The sequence below is a fragment of the Protopterus annectens genome, chromosome 6.part0 (assembly GCF_019279795.1).
Source record: "Protopterus annectens isolate FY-2018-M chromosome 6.part0, PAN1.0, whole genome shotgun sequence".
Lineage (NCBI taxonomy): Eukaryota > Metazoa > Chordata > Ceratodontiformes > Protopteridae > Protopterus > Protopterus annectens.
In genome coordinates this window covers 1,399,102,374-1,399,122,559 of record NC_056737.1, presented here as the reverse complement: position 1 = coordinate 1,399,122,559, position 20,186 = coordinate 1,399,102,374, and the positions used below count along the sequence as shown (strand labels likewise).

The 20,186-nt window shown below is 45.2% G+C and overlaps 1 protein-coding gene across 4 annotated transcripts in view; it reads right to left on the bottom strand.

The window, feature by feature from the left end:
- CCNT2 (cyclin T2) overlaps window positions 1-20,186 on the bottom strand; it is a 701,155-nt gene that overhangs the window by 243,211 nt on the left and 437,758 nt on the right. For all 4 annotated transcript variants that reach the window (XM_044074938.1, XM_044074940.1, XM_044074936.1 and 1 more), the window contains 2 exons: window positions 11,184-11,229; window positions 10,242-10,405 (listed from right to left, as the gene is read on the bottom strand). In XM_044074938.1, coding sequence (XP_043930873.1) covers window positions 10,242-10,405; window positions 11,184-11,229 — 210 coding nt within the window. The remainder of the gene's footprint in view (window positions 1-10,241; window positions 10,406-11,183; window positions 11,230-20,186) is intronic.

Genomic DNA, 20,186 nt, shown 5'->3' with positions numbered 1-20,186 from the left:
TCTTGGCTCTCCTAATGGAAATGCTCCCTTACAATATGCAGGGTTTCCCCAAAAGAATAATCCTCAGGAGGTGAGGCTGTAGGGATAGATTCATCAGAATCCTCATAGGGAGGAAGGGAATATTCCTGTTCAGAAGAGGAATCAGAAGAAATGGAAACCTGATCGGAAGATTCATATTCTATCTCTTGCCTAGGCCTCTTATCAAGAGGGGGATGGGGACCCCTGATCAAATTAATTAGGTCTCCGGCCATTTTAAGCATCTGTTTTTTAGGCATTGAGGCCTGTCCAGGAGAATGCCATACTTGTTTCTTTGTCTTTAGAGCTGCTTTAGTCTTTGCCTTTGAAGCTGAAGATGGCTTTCAATATAACTGTTTAGGCCTGAAAACACCCTCAGAAGCCGATGCCTGCTCAGCGGCTCCGTACCCATCTGAGGGAAAAGTTTGAGTGTCCAAAACCTAGAGCTTCCAGCGGCCTAGTCAGCTCCATGTGGGAGTCGGAAGGGTCCTGTGGCTCTGAGGTAGCGGGCGTCAGGGGCTGTGAAAGCGCCTCACTGAGAACCGGCGACAGGTCTAACGGAAGCCTCGTTTGTTTTGGACCTCAGATGTCTGTCCTTTTCTTTTTCTTTGCACTTTTTATAAACTCTGGTAGCTGGCTGTTCCGACAGCATAATATAATTGAATCTTCTGCCAAAGTAATGAAAAGCAAAATCGTACTGACGCTCAATAGTGCACTGGTTAAATCTAGCACAGAACAGACAACTAGCAACGTCGTGGTCAGGGCCTAGGCAAGGAATACAGTAAAAATGAAAATCCTCATGCGGTAATTTGCTTCCCACAAGAAATATTAACTTTTTCTAACATAGGTCTGGAGCAAGAAAAAAAGTTTCCGGGGTACTTAGCTTTAATGAAGACTTCGGATCTGAAATTCTAATTTGAAAATCTCAGGAGTCGGCCAACCTGCACTTGCGAACTGCTTTTGCTTTGGGCACCGCGCGGGAAGACAAGACAGGAGAAAATGGTGTCTGCTACATCTTTTATACCCCTGGCGCACGTGTGTCAGGGAGGAGGCGACAGCAACAGACACCAGACCTAGACGTTGGAACTCGGGCAGACTGCGGGCAGCCTGCCAGCAGGATAACCCAATTGTAATGACTGCAACAGTGAAACACGATGAACATCTAAATAAGCAGGAATGATAGGTGGAATGGCAGAAGGGCAGGGAGATTCCACTAGTAATAGTTCAAAAGACCTATGAGTATCAGACATTTGTGAGGTGTCCGACCAAGTATTCCTTTATTTTGGTTATGGTTTCACCAAAGATGATATCCGCTGGAGGGGAGTCCCCTTCAATGGATTCTTCATCTAGGGAAGAAAACTCTTGGAGAGGCTATTTGGGAAATGTAAGATACAGATTCATCTGAAGATGAATAATAGGTCTCTTGGTCTTCTTCCTGGTCTTGTGAGGTAGGTGGTGCAACAGAGGAGGCAGAGGCAGGCCTAGGGCTGAGGAGAGGAAAAGCAGTTGGAGAAGAGGCTGATGGCCTAAGGGCCATAAAGGCCTGCATCAAAGATGAGGTGAAGGAATGCCAGTCAGGCAGGCCTTTGGTAGGTGTAGCCAGATTTTTTTTTGTTTCTTTTTGACTGGGGTAGACTTAGGCATAGGCCTAGAATCAGATGCCTGGCTAAGGGTAGCTGTGTCTGGAGGAGGAATCACGGTCAACGGCCTGGCTGTGTCTAGTTCCCCCTCAACCTCAGCGGTAGCCTATGTCTGGGTTAGCTCTAGGGATGTGATTGTCAACTGCGAAGCGGGTTTTTCAAAGGTCACCGTAAAAGTAAATAGATCTGTAGGACGCCCCTCAACTTCTAAACTGGCAGCTGGCGGGGTGTCCATAAGTGGAGCAGTAGTGGAAGAGGGCCTAGGAATCTTGGCCTTCTTTCTCAGAGGTTCAATCGGGGCTTCCAAGATGAGATCCATCCCGAGTGTTAATTTTTTTAAGTCATTGGTTTTCTAAAGAGATTAAGTGCAGCCAGATAGCTACGTAGGGTCTTAGTAACAAGATTAGCAGATAGAGCAGGCGTTGTAATCGTGCTCCCGGCCCAAGCAAAAACCGCAGCGGTCATGCACATCTTTATAGGGTATCTGGTGCCCACATTGGCATTTGCCCTTTTCTGCGGACATAGACTAAAGATTACTACAACAAACCAAGCCTTAGCTAAAGGTTAAAGAAAACCCCAACAGGGTACTTAGCTTTAAGATGTCTTGCGGAAAAGTTCTGAGGTCTGTGCATGCAGACGTCACCATTTAAGGTTCCTGGTTTATGGCCCTACGTGTGACGTCCCATACAACAGCCAAGCTGAAGCTTTTGTGCAGGAGCAGACGTATGGGTCACCTGAGGCGGAGAAATCCCACACAAAGAATACTGCAACATAGGAATAGGACATCCCCCATTCCAGTCCTGGTTTGGCAGGGATATTACTCAGATAGAAGCTCCAGTAAAAGGGAGCAGAGATTTACTTGGTCCTCTGGTACAGGTGGAACTGTTACATTATTTGGCTTTCTTGGAAACTGGAGTTTGCAAACCTGACAGATTACCTGCAGCATCTACTTGTATTTTCTGATGCTTTGCAAGTTTAAACAATGTTACCATTCCTACCTTTGGGGAGGACAGGATGGGCAGAGGACAAAGCTGGGGTGCTGTTTTGAGGGAGAAGTTACAAACTGTAATGTCTGATACTCAGGGGGTATGGAACCTGGAGGATTTCTCCAGGGTTCTTCTACCCTTCCTGTCACTAGTACTATCAGTGACTTACCTCACTTTGTTGTTAATGCAGACAATTAAGATTGGTTTGCAAATGTTTGTTTCACCTGCAATGGTGAGACCCAAAACCTTGATGGGTAATTCATGTCACACAAGACAAGAGGATTTGAAAAGGCTGTTTTTACAGTTATCCTCTCAATAGTAGGGTTCACAAAGAGCATATCCCTATCGAGGTTGGTAAGCTAATGGGCTGCATGACATCCTCTGGCAGGGGTTGTAGCCTCAAGTCAGGCATGCCTCCCAATAACGGATCCCACAGCTGCTGCATCCACATAACCACAATGACGGGTTGAGCCATTAAGATTCAATTTATTTGCCCACAGATCTTTAGAAACATACCCAGTCTTCTCTGTGTGATTTAGGACTGCAATCTGAAGCTCACGTGTGTGTGACAATTAACGGGCTTTGAAGGCCAGTGTAGCAGCTATGTATACTCTTCTCAAAACAGTCCAGCACACTGCTGTATTTTTCCAGGAGCAGTCACTGCTTTTGATCCCTTCTCTGCACCCACACACACACCACTGCTGGAGCAGTCACAAGATTTCTATAAATTAATCTATGGGACTCAAAGATCCTGAAGGAGGATTCTTAAGGAACAGAGAGATTGGAGTCAGGTTTCTTAGGCTGCATGGAATGCACCTTCTAACTTCAAGAGGCTGGAGGAATTACCACAGTAATAAGAGCAGTCAGTAAATCAAAAAAATTCTCCTGAGAGTACACGTCTCTGGCTTATAATTTGAAGCAGTCTGTCATCCTAGAAAGACCAACTAAATATTACCAAGGTGGGGGTAGAGACATCTGACAGTAACCAAACTCCTCCCCCTCATTCTATGAGGCGTCTACTATCCCTACAAGGAAAGGGTTCACTTTTTTTGGCAGAGGGATTACAGAGACTGAAGGTTAACCTGAACTTGGCTACAAGCTCTGCAGGATCTAAATGAATCCTTGGGCCACAGATTTACTCCTGGGGAACAGCATGGTTGGGAGAGGGGTATTAAATATCTGCCAGTTTGAGTTGGGAACAAGTTGCAGGGAGTTGAAGGCAGCAGCCCTATGCTTAAAGTTTTGAGTCCTCCTGAATGGGGTTAGGAATAGGACTCAACCACATCTTGGAGGTCTTCTCTACCAAATGGTAGGCAGACTATCCCTCCCTTCTGAAGCAACATACACTCGCCACAGTCACCAGACAGTAACTTGGTATCTGATAAAAATACCACTGGGGATCCTGGACTAGTGGGACATATCCCGATCTCAAAGCCTAGCAATCTAAAGGGCTTAAGAGATCGCAGGTCCCCTGGGATGTAAAAGCTCTGGGCTATAAATTTCTTGCTGGGACTAACTCCCAAGCTGATCAGGATGTCGAACACTAATGTTTAATTTGATTTTATAATATTTTTTTAGTAGTGATCTCAGAGGCTGGGGGCGAAATGAAAGACTCCATGTCAGTACAAGCCAAATTCCAGAATTCTCCTGAAACATTATTCAGGACTGAAGAATGCTCCCAAGAGTTTTCGTTGTGAAGCCTAGAAAAACTATACAGTTTTCAATATCTGGTTCTGGGTCTAAATATAATGCACATTAGCTGTCAAACATGTGGGATCTAGTAAATGCAACACCACTTGCCTTCTTTAAGGGTGGACATGCCTTAAACTGTATACATATATCTGACCCTATTCAACCCCACAACCTTAAAAAAAAAAAACAATGTGTAAAATCTTTCCATAACCATAGATGCCTTCTTCCATATTGCAGTATTCTGTACATATGGGTTTTCTCCTCTTGCTACCCAAACGTCCGGCCAGTACACAAGATTTCAGTCACTGTATGGTGTGTGGGATGTCTGACATGGCTAACAGAGCGTGGGCCATAAAAGTGATGTCTGCACACCAGCCCTCAGAACTGAGTGCCCTAGTCGGAACCTGCCCTTTTAAGGATAAAGCCAATCATGTGCCATCCAAAAAGGGAACTGCCATATACCAGGAGGGGTAGGTGGGTGGGAAGGAATTCTGCAACATGGAAAAGGACATATATGGTTATGGTAAGATTTTACACAACTTTTCTATGTCCTCCTATTTCCATGTTGCAGTATTCTGTACATGTGGTTGAGTGCCAAAGCTCACTGAGGAAGGGGGGTGGCCTAGTAGAATTCTCCAGGAATCCAAGGAGGACAGCCCTAGCAAATCCAGCTCTGGCCCTAGAGATGTGGTCCAACTTACGTTTGGTGAAGGTATGCACAGAAGACCAAGTGGACGCTTCAAGTAAAGTGGAAGTGTCCAAACCCTGAAGAAAGCCCCAGAGAAGGCAATTGCTCTGGTGGAGTGTGCTTTGACAGTACCCTGCAGGGATTTCCCATGGTGTTTGTAACAAAAGGTAATGGCTTTGGAAATCCATGTTGAAATTTAGATACTGCCTTCCCTAGGGTGGAAGGAGACAGTTGAACAGCCTGCCTGATGGACCTGGTCTTGTGCAGATACAATCTGAGTTGTCTATGCACATCCAGGGAATAAAGTACACACTTTGTCTCTCCCTGTAGATTAGGGAAGAAGGTGGATGGCCTGATTTAAGGAAATGTCACTAACCACCTTGGGCATGAAGGGTTAAGTTCTAAGAGTAACCCTGTCTGTGTGGAATACTAGGAAGGGAGTAACAGCCATAAGGGCTTGTAACTCGGACACTCTCACAGCTGAGGTCAAGGCCACTGAGAGGACAGTCTTCCATGTGCAGTGTTTTACAGAAGCTTTAGCAGCTGGCTCGAATGGGGGGGCTTTTGTAAAACATAGTTCAGGTCCCATGGAGGGGGAAAAGGGCTTCCTTGGTGGTCCGAGATGACCCCCCCCTTAAGGAACAGCTTTGCAGGAAGTCTGGACACTAAGGGGGGAACCAGGGGAAGACATGCAGAAATGGAAGACAAATGGGTTTTAATTGATGAGAATGCTAACCTTGTCTGCAAAAGTTCACACAGGAAAGACAGTACTAGAGGAGTCTCACTTTGCAACTGGTCCAACTGCCTTTTGAGACAGCATATGGAGAATCTCTTCCACTTAGCTAGGTAAGCGTTCCTGGTATTTGGTTTCCTGTCCTCCTGCAGGATAGTGAACATGTCCTCATTGTAAAGGTGTCCGAAAGGGATCAGAATCCTATTACCCACAGGGTGAGGTGAAGAGATTGCTACTGTGGGTGGCTTTGGGATCCCTTGTCCTGTGTGAGGTGATCTACTCTGGGGGGAGGGGGGGTAACCTGTAACAGGAGGGAAGAACCAATGTTGTCTTGGCCAATAGAGTCAACAGCAAGATTTTTGGTAGACCTTTTGAACAAGGGGGATGCAAAGGGAAACATCCCCATCCAGGAAACTGAAAAGGCAGCTGTCGCCACAGCCTGAGCTTCTAGTAGTCTGGTACAGAAGGAAGTTGCCTGTTGGAGGAGGCAAACAAGTTTGAGGTCTACCCCACCAGTGAACCAGGTCTAGGAAGACATTCCTGTGCATCATCCATTCATGTGTCTTCGTCATGGATCTGCTGAGGTAGTCAGCCTGAGAATTCTGTTGTGAAGGTATGTAAGCCACCTGTAAAGTCACTCCCTGAGAGGTGGCCAGTTCTTACACCAGAAGAGCTAGTCTGCAAAGCAAATAAGATTTGGTCCCCCCTTGCGTATTGAGATACAACAGCACTGTGGTATTGTCTAAGAATTTTAGGGGTCCTGGATGGAGATTGGTTTGGTAGGCCTGCAGGGCCAGCAACACTGCCCTCATTTCTCAGATATTGATGTGCTACTTCCTGTGTGGCATTGGCCATACTCCTTGCACTTTCAGGTGCCCCAGAATTGCTCCCCAGCCTAAGTCTGAGGTATCTGTGTACATGGTCTGTTTGGGTTGAGATGGTTGTAGGGGGAAGATCTGGGTTGAGGTTCACCTGATTCAACCACCAAAATATTTCCTGTTTGAGGTGGGGAGGAGGGGAACCCTGGGACTTGGGGGGGGGGGGGGAGGAGGGGAACCATGGGACTTGAGGGGGGAGGGAGGAGGGGGAACCCTGAGACTTGGGGGGACCCTGGGACTTGGGGGGGCCTGGGACTTGAGGGGGTGCTGCGTCCAAACTGACCTGAGGTACTATTGTAGCTTCCTCATGTGGAGTCTTGCTAAAGGTAACACGGGGATAGTTGATGCCATGTAGCCCAGCAGCCTGAGGTACTGCCTTGCGTCAATTCAGTGGTGTGAAGGACCAAAAGCGGGTATTGTGTCAAGCTTTCTACATTTTGGGGCGGAAGGTGGGCTTTCATTACATCTGTACGGATCCTGCACCCCAAGAAAACTGTCTTGTGTAGGCTCCAGTTGGGATTTTGGGAAATTGACCTAAAATCCCAGGGACTGCAGGAGAGTAATGGCACTTTGCAAATGCTGCAGGAGGATCTGTTTGCAGTTTGCCTAAATGAGCAGGTCATCCAAGTAAGGAAATATCTGGATTCCAAGGCAATAACTGGAGCCAGGCATTTGGAAAAAATTCTGGGTGCAGTGGAAAGCCCCAAAGGGCAAGACAGAAAATTTGAAAGTGAAGAGAGCCCACAGAGCACCTCAGGTATTTCCCTAAACTGGGCCTAATATGGATGTGAAGGTAGGTATCCTTGGTATCGAAGGTGGCAATGAACCCTTGAGGGAGTAGGACTGGAAAGAGTTGGGAAAAGTTAGCATCCTGAAGGTTGGTACCTGAAGGAAGAGGCTGAGAAGTGACAAGTCCAGAATTGACCTCCAGGGACTGCCTTTTCTTGGAACCAGAAAAATCCTAGAGTAGAAGCCTCTTCCTATTGCAGACAGTGGAACTGCATGAATGGTGCCTCGAGTCATCAGGTTCTCTAGCACTGGTTGTAATAGGGAAAGCTGTTCCAGGCCTAGTAGAAGCAGCAGGGCATGATTGTTTTCTGATAAATTGTGTTTTGACAGGAGAATTCCTGTGGAATTTTGGAATAAGGGAAACAAGTACGTGTTAAGTGTTGCATCTCTTTCCCCTTTTACTGTAAGAACTTGAATAAGTCAGACATTTGTGCTCCAAACAGGGCTGTACTGTCCAAAGGAGCATCAACCAGCTTAGCTCTAAAATAATCTGGGTAGGGGTTGGAGGCATTGCCAGGAATACCTTAAGGCTGATGCTGCTGTCCTAACTGAGGCCTCAGCAGCATCATAGCTGCAGTTGATAATGAGTGCCTGGTAACCTGAAAAGTAAGGGCAACTAGAGAAGAGTTGAGCTTTGGCTGCAGTCAGGAGAGTGAGACAATTCCTTGGAAATCTCCAAAAAGTATAAGGCACATTTAGCTGCGTGTGACAATTAGTTGCTCTGAAAGCCAGAGTAATAGAAGTATAGGTTTTCTTACCCAAATGCTCCATGGTTTTGCTGTCCTTGTCAGCAGGGTTGTGGAAGGCAGTAGTTCAGAAGCCTCATCAGTTGAAATGAAATTGTGGCAGGGTCTGCAGCAAGGCACTTAAGGAATTCTGCAGTCTCAGGGACTTTATAAAACCTATCAGGCCTGTATGGTGTGCAGGGGGCCGAGAGTCTGGGTTCAGGGAAGCTGCTGAGAAGGCATCCAAGAAAGCAGGAAGAATGGGAGGAACAGCAGTAGGAGTTGGGGGGGGGTCCATCTGAATGAAGTCATACCTTTTTTGTACCTCTGTCATTTCAATCGATTCCCACTTAGTGTTCCTTCACTTTGGCAATAGTTTTCACAAAGGTTAGATCCTCTGCTGATGAGTCTGGATCAACAGATTCTTCCTATGGGGAACCATATCCCAGGGGAGAAGGCAGGTGGGAGGCATATGAAAGGGATTCTTCAGAAGAGTGTTCTTCCTCTTTCCTCTAAGAAGGTTCTGACGCCCGAGGCCTGGGGCTCAGGACTGGAGGAGGAATTGCGGCTGCCCCTGAAGTGGTAGGCCATAAGGCCATAAAGGCATTAAAGAGGCTTTGACCAAAAGCCTGCCAATCCGGAGTACTTTCAAGGAGCAGGAGACGCATGCTTTCTATTTTCCTTCCTTTAGAAAGAGCCTAGGGGTGTCTGACCCATGGAAGGCCTAGAGTCGGATGCCTGCATGGAAACAAAATGGTCCGACAGTCCTAACGAACTCGCAGGTTTCCCCCTCAACATCTGAAAAGCCTCTGTGGACGTGCCCTCTATGCAGGATTGTGCTGCTTCCGTACAGTTACCCGCTGTATCCTAAGCATCAGAGCCTGAGTCTTCAACCAGGCAGACATCGGCCACAGGAGGCGCGGCAGCAATTGTAGACCTGATGGTCTTGGTCTTTTTAGGCAGTTTGGCAGGCACATCTGTGAAACCCACCATACCTAATGCTAATTGCTTCAGACGTTTTTCTAAATAGAAGTTAAGCACGTAGAGTCGGCTACAGTGAGTTTTGGGCACAAACACCTGGCAGATGGTGCAGGCCTCGTGGTTGTGCAACCTACCTAAACAAAACAAGCACTGATCATGGGCATCCTTGAAAGGTATCTGATGGCTGAACTTACACTTGCCCTTTCTGGATGACATGAGCAAGCATTAGAAACTAACAATGACTGAAAAGGTTCCCCAACGGGGCACTTATCTGACTTCTCTAGAATCAGACGGCTGGGAAGGCAGAACACCTGACGTTCAACTGGCATCCTGAGAAGTTCTAAGGGCTGGTGCGTGCAGACGTCACTTTTATAGACCATGCTCTGTTAGCCACGTCAATTATCCCACGCACCATACAGTGACCGAAATCTTTTGTATACTGACCAGACGTTCAGGTAGCAAAAGGAGAAAACCCATATGTACACAATACTGCAACACGGGAATAGGACATTAAGGTATACAATAAAAGGGATAACATTTTCCTCAACAGGGTACTTGTTAGACTAAGCTCTGAAGGTGGTACAGCACCGGACTAAATGCACAAGCAATACATATTCTAAACTGTGGCAAGAATATAAATATAATGTGGGAGGATGTCAGCTGTCTGAAGGGAATGTCCTGAAATCCCTAAGAAGTGGACACCCGCCTAAACTGTAAAGGGCAACAGGGGCTAAACTCTGGATACTGCACCACAAGTCAGACCTTTTGCATTTGAAGTCCAGGCAATAAGATCTAAAGTTGATTACATACAATGAGCATTGGAATATTCTGGCAACATACATAACAGGTATCTGTTCTCAAAATACATGTGGGGGCTACTTCAAAAGTATGGTAATAATGAAATGAAACAACCACTTTAAAGATCAACACAGCTAAGTTTATAATTAGTGTTAACATTTGCTAGAATGTAGTTCAGCTAAAAAGCATCCTTTATTCTCTAAAAACGCAACTCCCATAAAGCAATACTTAAAAAAGCCAGGCATCAACACCTGGGTGGGGGCCATAACTTGCAAGTCAGCAGAACATAAGGAAACTGCTACACCAAGCTACTTACCGTCAAGCAACTCAAGTGTGACAGATGGATCTACGTACTCCCACCAGTGCTTGCCGTCTGTTGACACAGGAATTTCCCAGTTGGACCACTTGCAAGCCAAATGAATGCATACACATGCTATTACAGTTGGTTTGTACTGAAGACAAAATGTTGTAAGATGCAGACTGCAGCAGTGAACATTCCAGAAAGGGATGTAATGAAATTACACAGACGAAAAACAAAAACAAGAGGGAGAATTCATTAATCAAAAGCAACATTTCAGTTACAAAACAAAAATGGGCTTAACTTTCAATTTAAGTTAAGAAATGCCACAGTGGAACAGTCAACACTGAAGTCTTAGTGTTAACTGACTCAGAAGTTAATTTAAAATGGATATGTGAACTTGCTTCATAAAAATGTTCATCATAAAGCTGGACAACTGATTTCCTGGTAATTAAATTAAAACCCAAATGCGAGAGGTCTTAAACATTCCCACCATTCTGGCATTCCTAGTACATTCAAAGTGAAGCCCACTAGTCTGCATTTCATTTTTCAACATATCTGAAATTTAAAGACTGTTAAACACTTTCTGCCAGTTTACAGACCCAATTCAGTGAGAAGCGTAAAACCAGAAATGCCTATATACTTACCAATATGCTCCAGCTTTCTACGTTAAGTTTATCTCTGTAATCTTTAGCTGCTATTCAGGCTACCAATTTTTAGACTTATGCACTCAATATCGTGTAAATAAGAAAGCACCACTACACTTCTCATTGTGCATTTAACCCCTTTGTGCCCAGAAAGCCCTCGTACAATACACCGCACTGCAAACAAGTAGGTACCACCACTGTAGATGGCCCAGTCCCTTGTTGCATCAAGAGCTATGGACACATGGAGGGTACCCTGCAGTAAAGGAAGCTATAGTGTGCTATAAAGTGCAACAAAGAGGGTCAGGATAACAACCTGTTGGTAGCCATGAAATAGGAAGTCTGTGCCAAATCCTTGCTTGCTGTAAGAAAAGAAAAAAAAAGACAGATCAGTAAATGAATAAATAAAACCATACTAGCTTCACAGTGAAAACGGGTAATCTCTAATGCACAACTCTCTGCTCCTAAAGTACTGGTCTGAAAGAAATCTGTTTTTTCCTCCCCACTTACGCGGGCTAGCAGAATAAAGCACAATCTCCACCTTCAGCAATGTCAAACTTTTTTTTTAAAGCAACAAAATAAAATGCAATTTTAACGTATCTGAAGTGATGCAACATACAACACATTTATCATAAAACAATGTGGAAAAATGCTCATTAGAAACATTCACTGGGAAACGCTTGTCATAAAAGGTGCAAGTCATTCAGTTATGAGCTGGAAAACAGTGAAGTTGAGAAACGCACCTAACTTTGAAAGACAAATTACAGATGTGCTTACAAGTGACCAAGATAGGTTAATGTCAATGCAGTAGAAAGACCTGCTAGTGTCAAAGGGAAATAGAATGATGGCAATTTTTGACAGAAAACTAATAAACTTGACACAGATCAAGGGGACTGTCAGCACAAATACAAAATTCGAAGTAGCAATTTACACCTATCCTTTTCTCAACTAAGTGTCAAAGGTAAGCGAGGAGCTTGCCACTCTTAGTTTTTTCCTGCCAAAAAAAGGGCAAAAGGAAAATTCACTGAATGCAATTTCTGAAGTCCATTTGAGTGCAACTACCTTTTCTAAACCTTTAAGGCTGAAAAATCTGCTCAACGTGTGAGCAGACTCTGGGAAATATATGAAAGGTGACTAATCACAAAAAGATACAGCATAAATATTAGAGAACAGATTTTAAGAAATCCATGATCCCCAAAATGCAAAGCTCATACATATGAAAACTCTCAGTAAATGAGAAGCATGTCTGGAAAAGGTATAATCTAGTAAGTGCATTAAGGTACCTTCCCAAATACAAACTTACTAGAGAAAATAGAGAGAAGTATCTCCTTCACGTTTAAGATAAACCATGTACAACCCTCAAAGGCAGAAAATTCAAAAAATTACATGAAGGAAACTGATTAAACTACTGTAGTTAATATTCATTTAGTCCTCCATCCCTTCTATCCTCTACTACTGTCACTCATATTCCAGTAACTTTCCACATTTTAATATTTCTACATCTGACTTTCTGCCAGTCATCTGCTCACTTCCTTTATCCACTCATCCCCTTCCCATGTTCTCTCAACAGTGAATTACACTGCCCAATATTTTTACTTTAAAATTGTCATCCCCACTGTAGTGCCAGCAGCCTCTTTATAACAAAGCTAGCAGCTCTCAAACGTCCCTTTAAAAATATTACTGAGCTGCCATGCCGCCTTTTAAAAACTTTTCAACCCAAAATGTTCTTGCCAAAACTTGGCACAGTGTGTATAAAGAATAGTTGTGTAAAATCTTACCATAACCTGGTGCCTCAGACAACCAGACATCGGCTCCTATACAAAAGCTTAAGCCTGGCTGCTGTAGATGCTTGGGGCATTACATGCAGGGCCATAAACCAGGGACCATAAATGTGACATCTGCACACACATCTCAGAACTTGAAGCCAGGATAAGGTGTACAGAAGAACAAGTTGAAAATAAGGAGCAGATGTTCCTGAAGGGCTGTACAGATTAGCCTGTAGGGAGTTGAGACAGAGGTCAAAGACCAACCATCCAGTAGAGAGAAAAAAGGTGTCATGGATGGTGGGAAGGAATACTGCAATATGGAAGAGAAAGACATCTATGGTTATGGTAAGATTTTACACAACTATTCTATGTCCTTCTATTTCTATGTTGCAGTATTCCTGCTGTGGGAGAGTACCACAGCTAGAAGGAGTGAAGGGAGGGGCAGAGGATTCCAAGAACTCCTGCAGGATTGCCCTGGCAAATCCTGCTCTGGTCCTAGAGACTTGGGACTAGTTTGTAGTGTTTAGTGAATGTGTGAACTGTAGACCAGGTAAGCTGCTTCCATGATGGAGGCTGTGTCCAGCTCTCTCAGAAAAGCCTTGGAGGTAGCCATGCCTCTAGTAGAATGAGCCCCAACTCGGAAGGCAATGGTTTGTCATGGTGTGAGCAGCAAGAGAGAATGGATTTCCTGATCCAGCAGGAAACTACTTGTCTGGAGACTGCCTTACCCAGAGCCCTGGGGTGGAAGGAGATGAAAGAGTTGGTCAGATTTTCTGAAGGACTTAGTTTTGTTCAAGTAGAAACTCAGTTGTCTGTGCACATCTAGGGAATGAAGGATCCTCTCTGCGGTATTAAAGAGGGGAAGAAGTTTGGTAGGTGAATGGACTGATTTAAGGACAGCTCGTTCACCACCTTGGGCATGAAGGAAGGATTTGTGCTCAAGGTCACCCTGTCATTGTGGAAGGTGGTGTAAGGAGGACAGGCCATGAGGTCCTGTAGTTTGGACGCTTCTAGCAGAGGCAATGACCAATGAGAATCATTTTCCATGTGCACATTTGCAGAAAAGCTGTGCTGGCTGGCTCAAAAGGAGGCAAGGTGAGTTTTTCCAGCACAAAATTAAGGTCCCAGGGAGGAGGAATGGGTTCTCTTGGTGGTCTGATATGCAAGACCCCTCTCAGGAAAAGTTTCACGTCCAGTCTGGAAAGCAGTGGTGGCTGTAAAGGCAAGCAAGCAGAAACGGCAGAAAGGTGGACTTTCACTGAAGAATATGCTAGTCCCTCCTTAATGAGCTCACATATATAGGTAAGGACAAGTGAGGGATCCACCTGAAAAGGGTCCCTATCCTTAAGGGAACACCATTTAGAGAATCTCTGCTATTTAGACAAAGTTGTTTCTAGTAGTTTGCTTCCTGGCCTCCCTCAGGACTGAGAGCACATGCAGTGTTGTCTGAAAGAGATCAGAAGTTGATCAGCCAAAGAGTTAGGTGCAGCAAAAAACAGCTGGGGGCGAATGAGATCCCTTTTGTTGCGTTAGTAGGTCCACCTTGTGGGGTAAAACTTGGGGTGACTGCCCTTGGCTAGGGAATGAAGGGGGAACCAGTGTTGCCTTGGCAAATGGGGAGTCACCAGCAAGATTTTTGGTCATTCTTTCTTGATTTTCAGAAGGACCTTTTGAATTAGAGGGAAGGGGGGAAAGACATACAGGAACATTCCCTTCCATGGAAAGCTGAAGGCATTCACTCTCCAGGCTAGTGGTGTGTGATCCCTGGTGCAGAATTTGTTTAGCTGCCTGTTCTGGGGGAGGCAAACAGATTCACTTGAGGTGGCCCCACTGGTGGACTATGTCTAGGAAGGTATCCCTGTCCAACATCCATTCATGTTGCGGAGAGGATGTTCTGCTGAGCAAGTCGCTTGTTTGTTTTCCTGAGAGGGATGTAAGAGTCCTACAGGAAATGGTTGTGGTGGGCTGCCATTTACCAGATTTGTAGGATTATCCGTCATAACTGGTATGCCTTTGTCTCTCCTTGTTTGTTCAAGTACCACATGACAGCTGTGCTGTCACAATGTGGAGCAGCCCTGGTTTCAAAGATGGGAAGGAAGACCTTTAGAGCCAGCAAGACAGCAGTCAGTTTGCTGACACTGTGTTGCTTTTGCAAGGCAGGGGGTCCAACAATGCTGTACCCTGAAGTCCTGTAACGTTGCCCACCACCCTAGGTCTGATGCAGATGTGTGCATGGATTGAGTGGTGGTGGGAGAGTTTCAGCGGAATGCCCTGATTCTGTGAAATTTGCTGAATCCACTTTAGCTCTGTTTTTAAGCAGGGCAGAACCGGAATAAGTTTGTCAAGTGGATGCTAGCTCTGAGACCACACATTCTTTAGGTACCATTGGAATTTTCTCATGTGCATCCTTGCTAATGGGAGCATGGGAATAGTGGTGTCCATGAGACCTAGAACTTGCAGAAACTGTCCTGCAGATAGATGAGATTCTGAAAGCAGGCTTTGAAGATTGGAGAGGGACTGCACTTTGTCCGGTGAGAGAAAGAATCTCATCAGGTCTGTTTTGTTCCTGCAGCCTAGGGAAAAGTTTGTCCTGTTGAAGGAGAGAGGATTTCTTAAGGTTTAGGGTGAATCCCAAGTTATATGAAGGACAGACATGGTGAACTTGAGATGGGGTTTGTAGGGTGGACTCTTGATTCTGCTAGAATGAGAATGTTGTCCAGGATAAGGGTAGATTTGTACTCCCCTGGTACTGCAACAGTCAATGGCTGGGGCCAAGCATTTTGTAAAAACTGTGGGAGCAGTAGACAAGCCAAAGGGCAAGGCTATAAACTGAAAGAGTGAAGAGTGGCTAGTGAAGCGCAGAAATTTCCTCTGTGAGGGCCCAATAGGAATGTGCAGGTAAGCATCCTTTAAGTCTACAGTGACCATCATGAAGGCTTGGGAGGGGAAGAGGTGTTGGAGAGCATCCTGAAGGGAACCTTTAGGAACAGGTTCAGATAGGATAAGTCCAGGATTGGTCTCCAAGGGCCATCTTTTTTGGAGCTAAGAAAAGACAGGAATAGAAGCCTTGTCCTTCCTGTCCTGGTACTATAGTTACTAGAATCAGGAAGTCTTCTAAAATGAGAGGGGAATAGATTAAGCTGATTTTCTGGAGGCAAGGGAATCCTTTTTTTGATTTTGGTTTTTCCTTCCAGGATAGAAAATATCCTTTTTAGATGCTGGAAAAAACCCAAAGATCTCAGGTGATGGTTTTCCAGTAGGGAAGGCAGTGGGGTAAGGCGGGTGGACAGAGGCAGATGAGCAGGACAATCATGCTGAAGAAGGGCCCCTTCTGTCTGGAAAGGGCCGTTGGCTGGGGGCTGAGAGTTGGAGGGTATGGAGTAAGGCCATCTCCTGGATCCCCTACATGGCTTTGAGGAGGAAGAACGTGACGCTGAGAGAGTCCCAACAAGGATAATTTTGCTGGATAGTTCCTGTAATATCTAGGGAAGGGGGACACCAGCAGATGCTTAACGTCCAGCAGTTCTCTTTGCTTTTCTCTTGTGGTCCAGTGGAACATCCATGATTTTGGATTTAAAATCCTCTGATAGAGGTTGCAAGCGAAGTCAGGAGTATCTGCGCAAGGCAGATACAGAAGCAGCAGACCTGGCTGACGCCTCTGCTGCATCATAACTGCACCTAATAGAGTGTCTGGCTACATGTGTAGCTAGAAACAGTTTTGATGCAATTTTAGCTTTGGTAAGACAGTCTGGGGGTAGAGGCCAGCAAGGAGGAAGCCTGGGATACCAGGTCCAAGGCATACTTAACCATGTGGGTTTGGTAACGGATAGCCCTGAAGGCCAGGGTAGAGGAGGTGTATACCTTCTTACCCATTCTGTCCATGGTTTTACTGTTATCTGTTGGCAAAAGTGAAGCAGAAGGTAATTGCCTAGACTTTGTCTGGGGACACAGCAACTGCTGGGTCGGGTCGGCCAGTGGAGGTTTCATCAGGAACTACGTAAAACCTATATGGCCTTTTACGGGCAGGAGGTTGAGCATCTGGATTCTTGGAGACTCAGTTAAAGGCATCCAGGAGGGATGGAAGCACAGGAGGAATAGATGGAGAGGGAGACTCAAGTTGCAGAAGTTCAAAATTGCTTTTCTGGGCATCTGACATCAAAGTAGTATCCCACTTGAAATTATTTTAAAAATGAAAGTGTTTCCTCAAAGGTAATATCCTCTGGTGGGGAATTTCCTTCAATAGAGTCTTCGTCTGGGGAGTAATAATCCACAGGTGAAGCAATTTAAGAGACATAGGAAACATTCCTCAGAAGAGCAGTAGAACTGATCAGGTTCTTCTACTCCCTGTTGAGTAGTGGGTAAAGGCAGGGAGGAAGCAGAGGCTGGTCTGGGGCTCAGCACAGGAATGTTAGTAGGTGAACGACCTGTGGGCTTAAGGGCCATAAAGGCCTGCATTAAGTAACTGGCAAACAACTGACAATCTGGAGTTCCTTAAGGCGTAGGACTCAAGTGTCTAGTTTTCTGTTTTTCTTTGTTGGTGTGAACGCAGGGGTAGTCTTAGAGACAGAGGCCTGGGCTGGAGCAGGAGAGATCTCGGTCAGCCAACCAAGTAATGGTTCGATGTCCATTGTGGCCAGCGTCTGAATCAACTTTGCAGACATGCTGTCCATGGCTGCAGTAACTGCCTCTTCCAGAGGAACCGAAGTTGACAAGAGTAAACGGGTCTCCCTTGGCCCCTGTTTCAGTAGTCGGGAAGGGCATCCGATGCAAAGTGGCATCGTGGGTAGGCCTGAAAATCTTTGCCTTCTTCCTCGATTGTTCGGCTTGGGTGGCCAACTTGGGATCCATCCGGAGAGTGAGGCATTTTAATCTTTGACTTTCCAAATACAAATTTAGTGCGGCCAGCCAGCTGCTTAGGGTCTTTGGCATGAAGGACCTACAAATGGAATAGGCCCTATGGCCGTGCTAAGCAAAACACACGCCGGTCATGAGAGTCTTTGTGCGGTATCGGACACACGCAATTACATTTGCTCTTTTTCTCGGACACTGGCTAAAAGAGTCTACAGCAACCAAGCTAAAAGAAACGCAAGAAAAAAAAAACCCAATGGGGTACTTATCTTTTCCAAGTCTTCGGTAGTAGGAGCAAAGCGGTCGAAACCAACATCATCTGTGGCTGAAAAGTTCTGGGGTCTGTGCGTGCAAATGTCACATTTATGGTCCCTGGTTTATGGCCCTGCATGAGACGTCCCATGCAACTACAGCAGCCAGGCCTTAAGCTTTTGTATAGGAGTCGACATCAGGTCATCTGAGGTGGGAAATCCCACACTATGAATACTGCAACATAGGAAAACAAGGACATCAAAATAATTCCTCGGAGAGGTGCTTGCTGAGAAGCTTGTCCTTTTGTTTAGTAGAAAATCTTATCATAGCTTCACTGATGAAGAATTAAAATTTACAACAATTTCAGAGATTACATAATCTATGACATATGCATCTCACACACTGACAGCTTCAACCTGAAACAAGTAGGCACATTCTACCATCTTAAAAAAATGCAGAAATGACTTAAAAGTGGAGCTGTCTACTGGCAATGCCAAACAAGGCACAATGACTGCATGGAATTCCTTGTAGCCAAAAATCTTTCATTGGGAACCAACATCAAAATAAAGTCTGAAATGCAGTTTACAAACCAGCATTTAGAAAAGGGGTAGGAAATAAGGACAGTCAAGAAAGTTGACGCCAAGTGTGCCACTTAAACATGAAAAGGGCTCATGCAAAAAGTACAGTTTTGTACCTACCATAAATGTAGATGTCCGAACTGAATAGCATCTGCAGTCATAACAAATGGGTTGTCCTGTCGTCAGGCAGCCCTTCGGTCGGCCGGATTCCAAAGTCTGGGTCCGGCTGATGTCGCACTTCACCCGACGTCATCTCTGCTGGTCTTCAGGTATAAAGGCATCAGCCGACGCCATTTTCCTCTGTTTCTTACCCCAGATGCCAGTTGCCCTCTTGGAAGGCTAAATTCTGGATAAATGCCAATGTTTCCAAAAAAGTAGAAGGCAAACACAAAAAATAAGCATGTATGTACATATATACAAACAAATACACCATAAGAGACCCCCAGCTAGCTATTAGGAGGGTAAATACCCTAGGAGTACCACAGAGGGGAAGGAGGGTGGGTAATCCTGACTGCAGATGCTATCCAGTTCGGACATCTACATTTATGGTAGGTACAAAACTGCACTATGCCCTTCATGGATGCATCTGCAGTCATAACAAATGGGTAGAATACCATAGCCAAACTAGGGGTGGAGGAAGAAAAATTATGGTGTAGTTAGGATCCCTTGCAGAACAGCAGTGGCAAACCCTGCTCGGGATCTAGAGTATAGAGGTAAATTATAATGCTTGGCAAATGTATGCACGGAGGTCCAAGTAGCCGCCTCAATAATGTCCTTGGTTGCCACTCCTCGTAAGAAAGCTGTGGTAGTGGCTGTAGCTCTTGTAGAGTGCGGTCTTATGTTCTGTGGAATTGGTTTTCCATGGTAGGAGTAACAGAATCTTATGCAATTTCCTATCCATTTGGAGATTGTCTGTTTGGAAATTGCTTTTCCTTCCCTTCCTGTTGCATAGGCTACTAAAAGCTGGTCAGTTTTTCTGTTACTTTTGGTTCTGTCCAGGTAGTAGCGTAACTGCCTATGTACATCCAAGGTATGCAGCAGTCTTTCCCCCCTGTTCTGTGGATTGGGAAAGAAGGTAGGTAGGTGGATTGCCTGGTTTAAAGACACTCTGGATACCACCTTAGGCATAAATGTAGGATTAGTTCTCATGGACACCCTATCTTGATGGAAGATTAGGAAGGGTTGCACTGCCATTAAGGCCTGTAGTTCCGAAACCCTCCTTGCTGAGGTAATTGCCAGTAGGAAAGCAGTTTTCCATGACAGGTGTTGCAGATCTGCTGTTGCTGCTGGTTCAAACGGAGGGAGTGTCAACTTTTCTAGCACAAAGTTCAAGTCCCATGCTGGTAATGGTGGTTTCCTAGGAGGTTTTACATTCTTGATCCCTCTGAGGAACTGCCTGAGTAGAGGATGCGAAAAGACAGGTGGATCGAAGCTGTATTCTGCTGAAATAGCTGATGCATGCATCTTGATGGAGGAATAGGACAGGCATGTATGTAGAAGCTATGCCAAGTACTCCAGAATGTTAGCAATATCTATGTTCGACACATCTTTTCCTCTTTCAGTACTCCAAATGACAAACCTTTTCCATTTTCCTGCATAGTTCCTTCTTGTTGAAGGTCTGCGGGCTTCAAGGATAATGTCTTTAACCCTTTGGGAAAGGTCTGGGTTAGTTTCTGCTATGTGATGTTCCAGGCAGTCAGTTGCAAGGTTTTTAGGTTTGGATGCATGATGTTGTAGTTGTTCTGAGTTAACATCAAAGGCATCAGGGGTATTGACCACATTTTCTCCCGAGACATGCTCCTCAGCAATGGGTACCAGTGTTGTCTTGGCCAATTCGGAGCTATCAGGATTATCCTTGGACGTTCCTCTGATTTT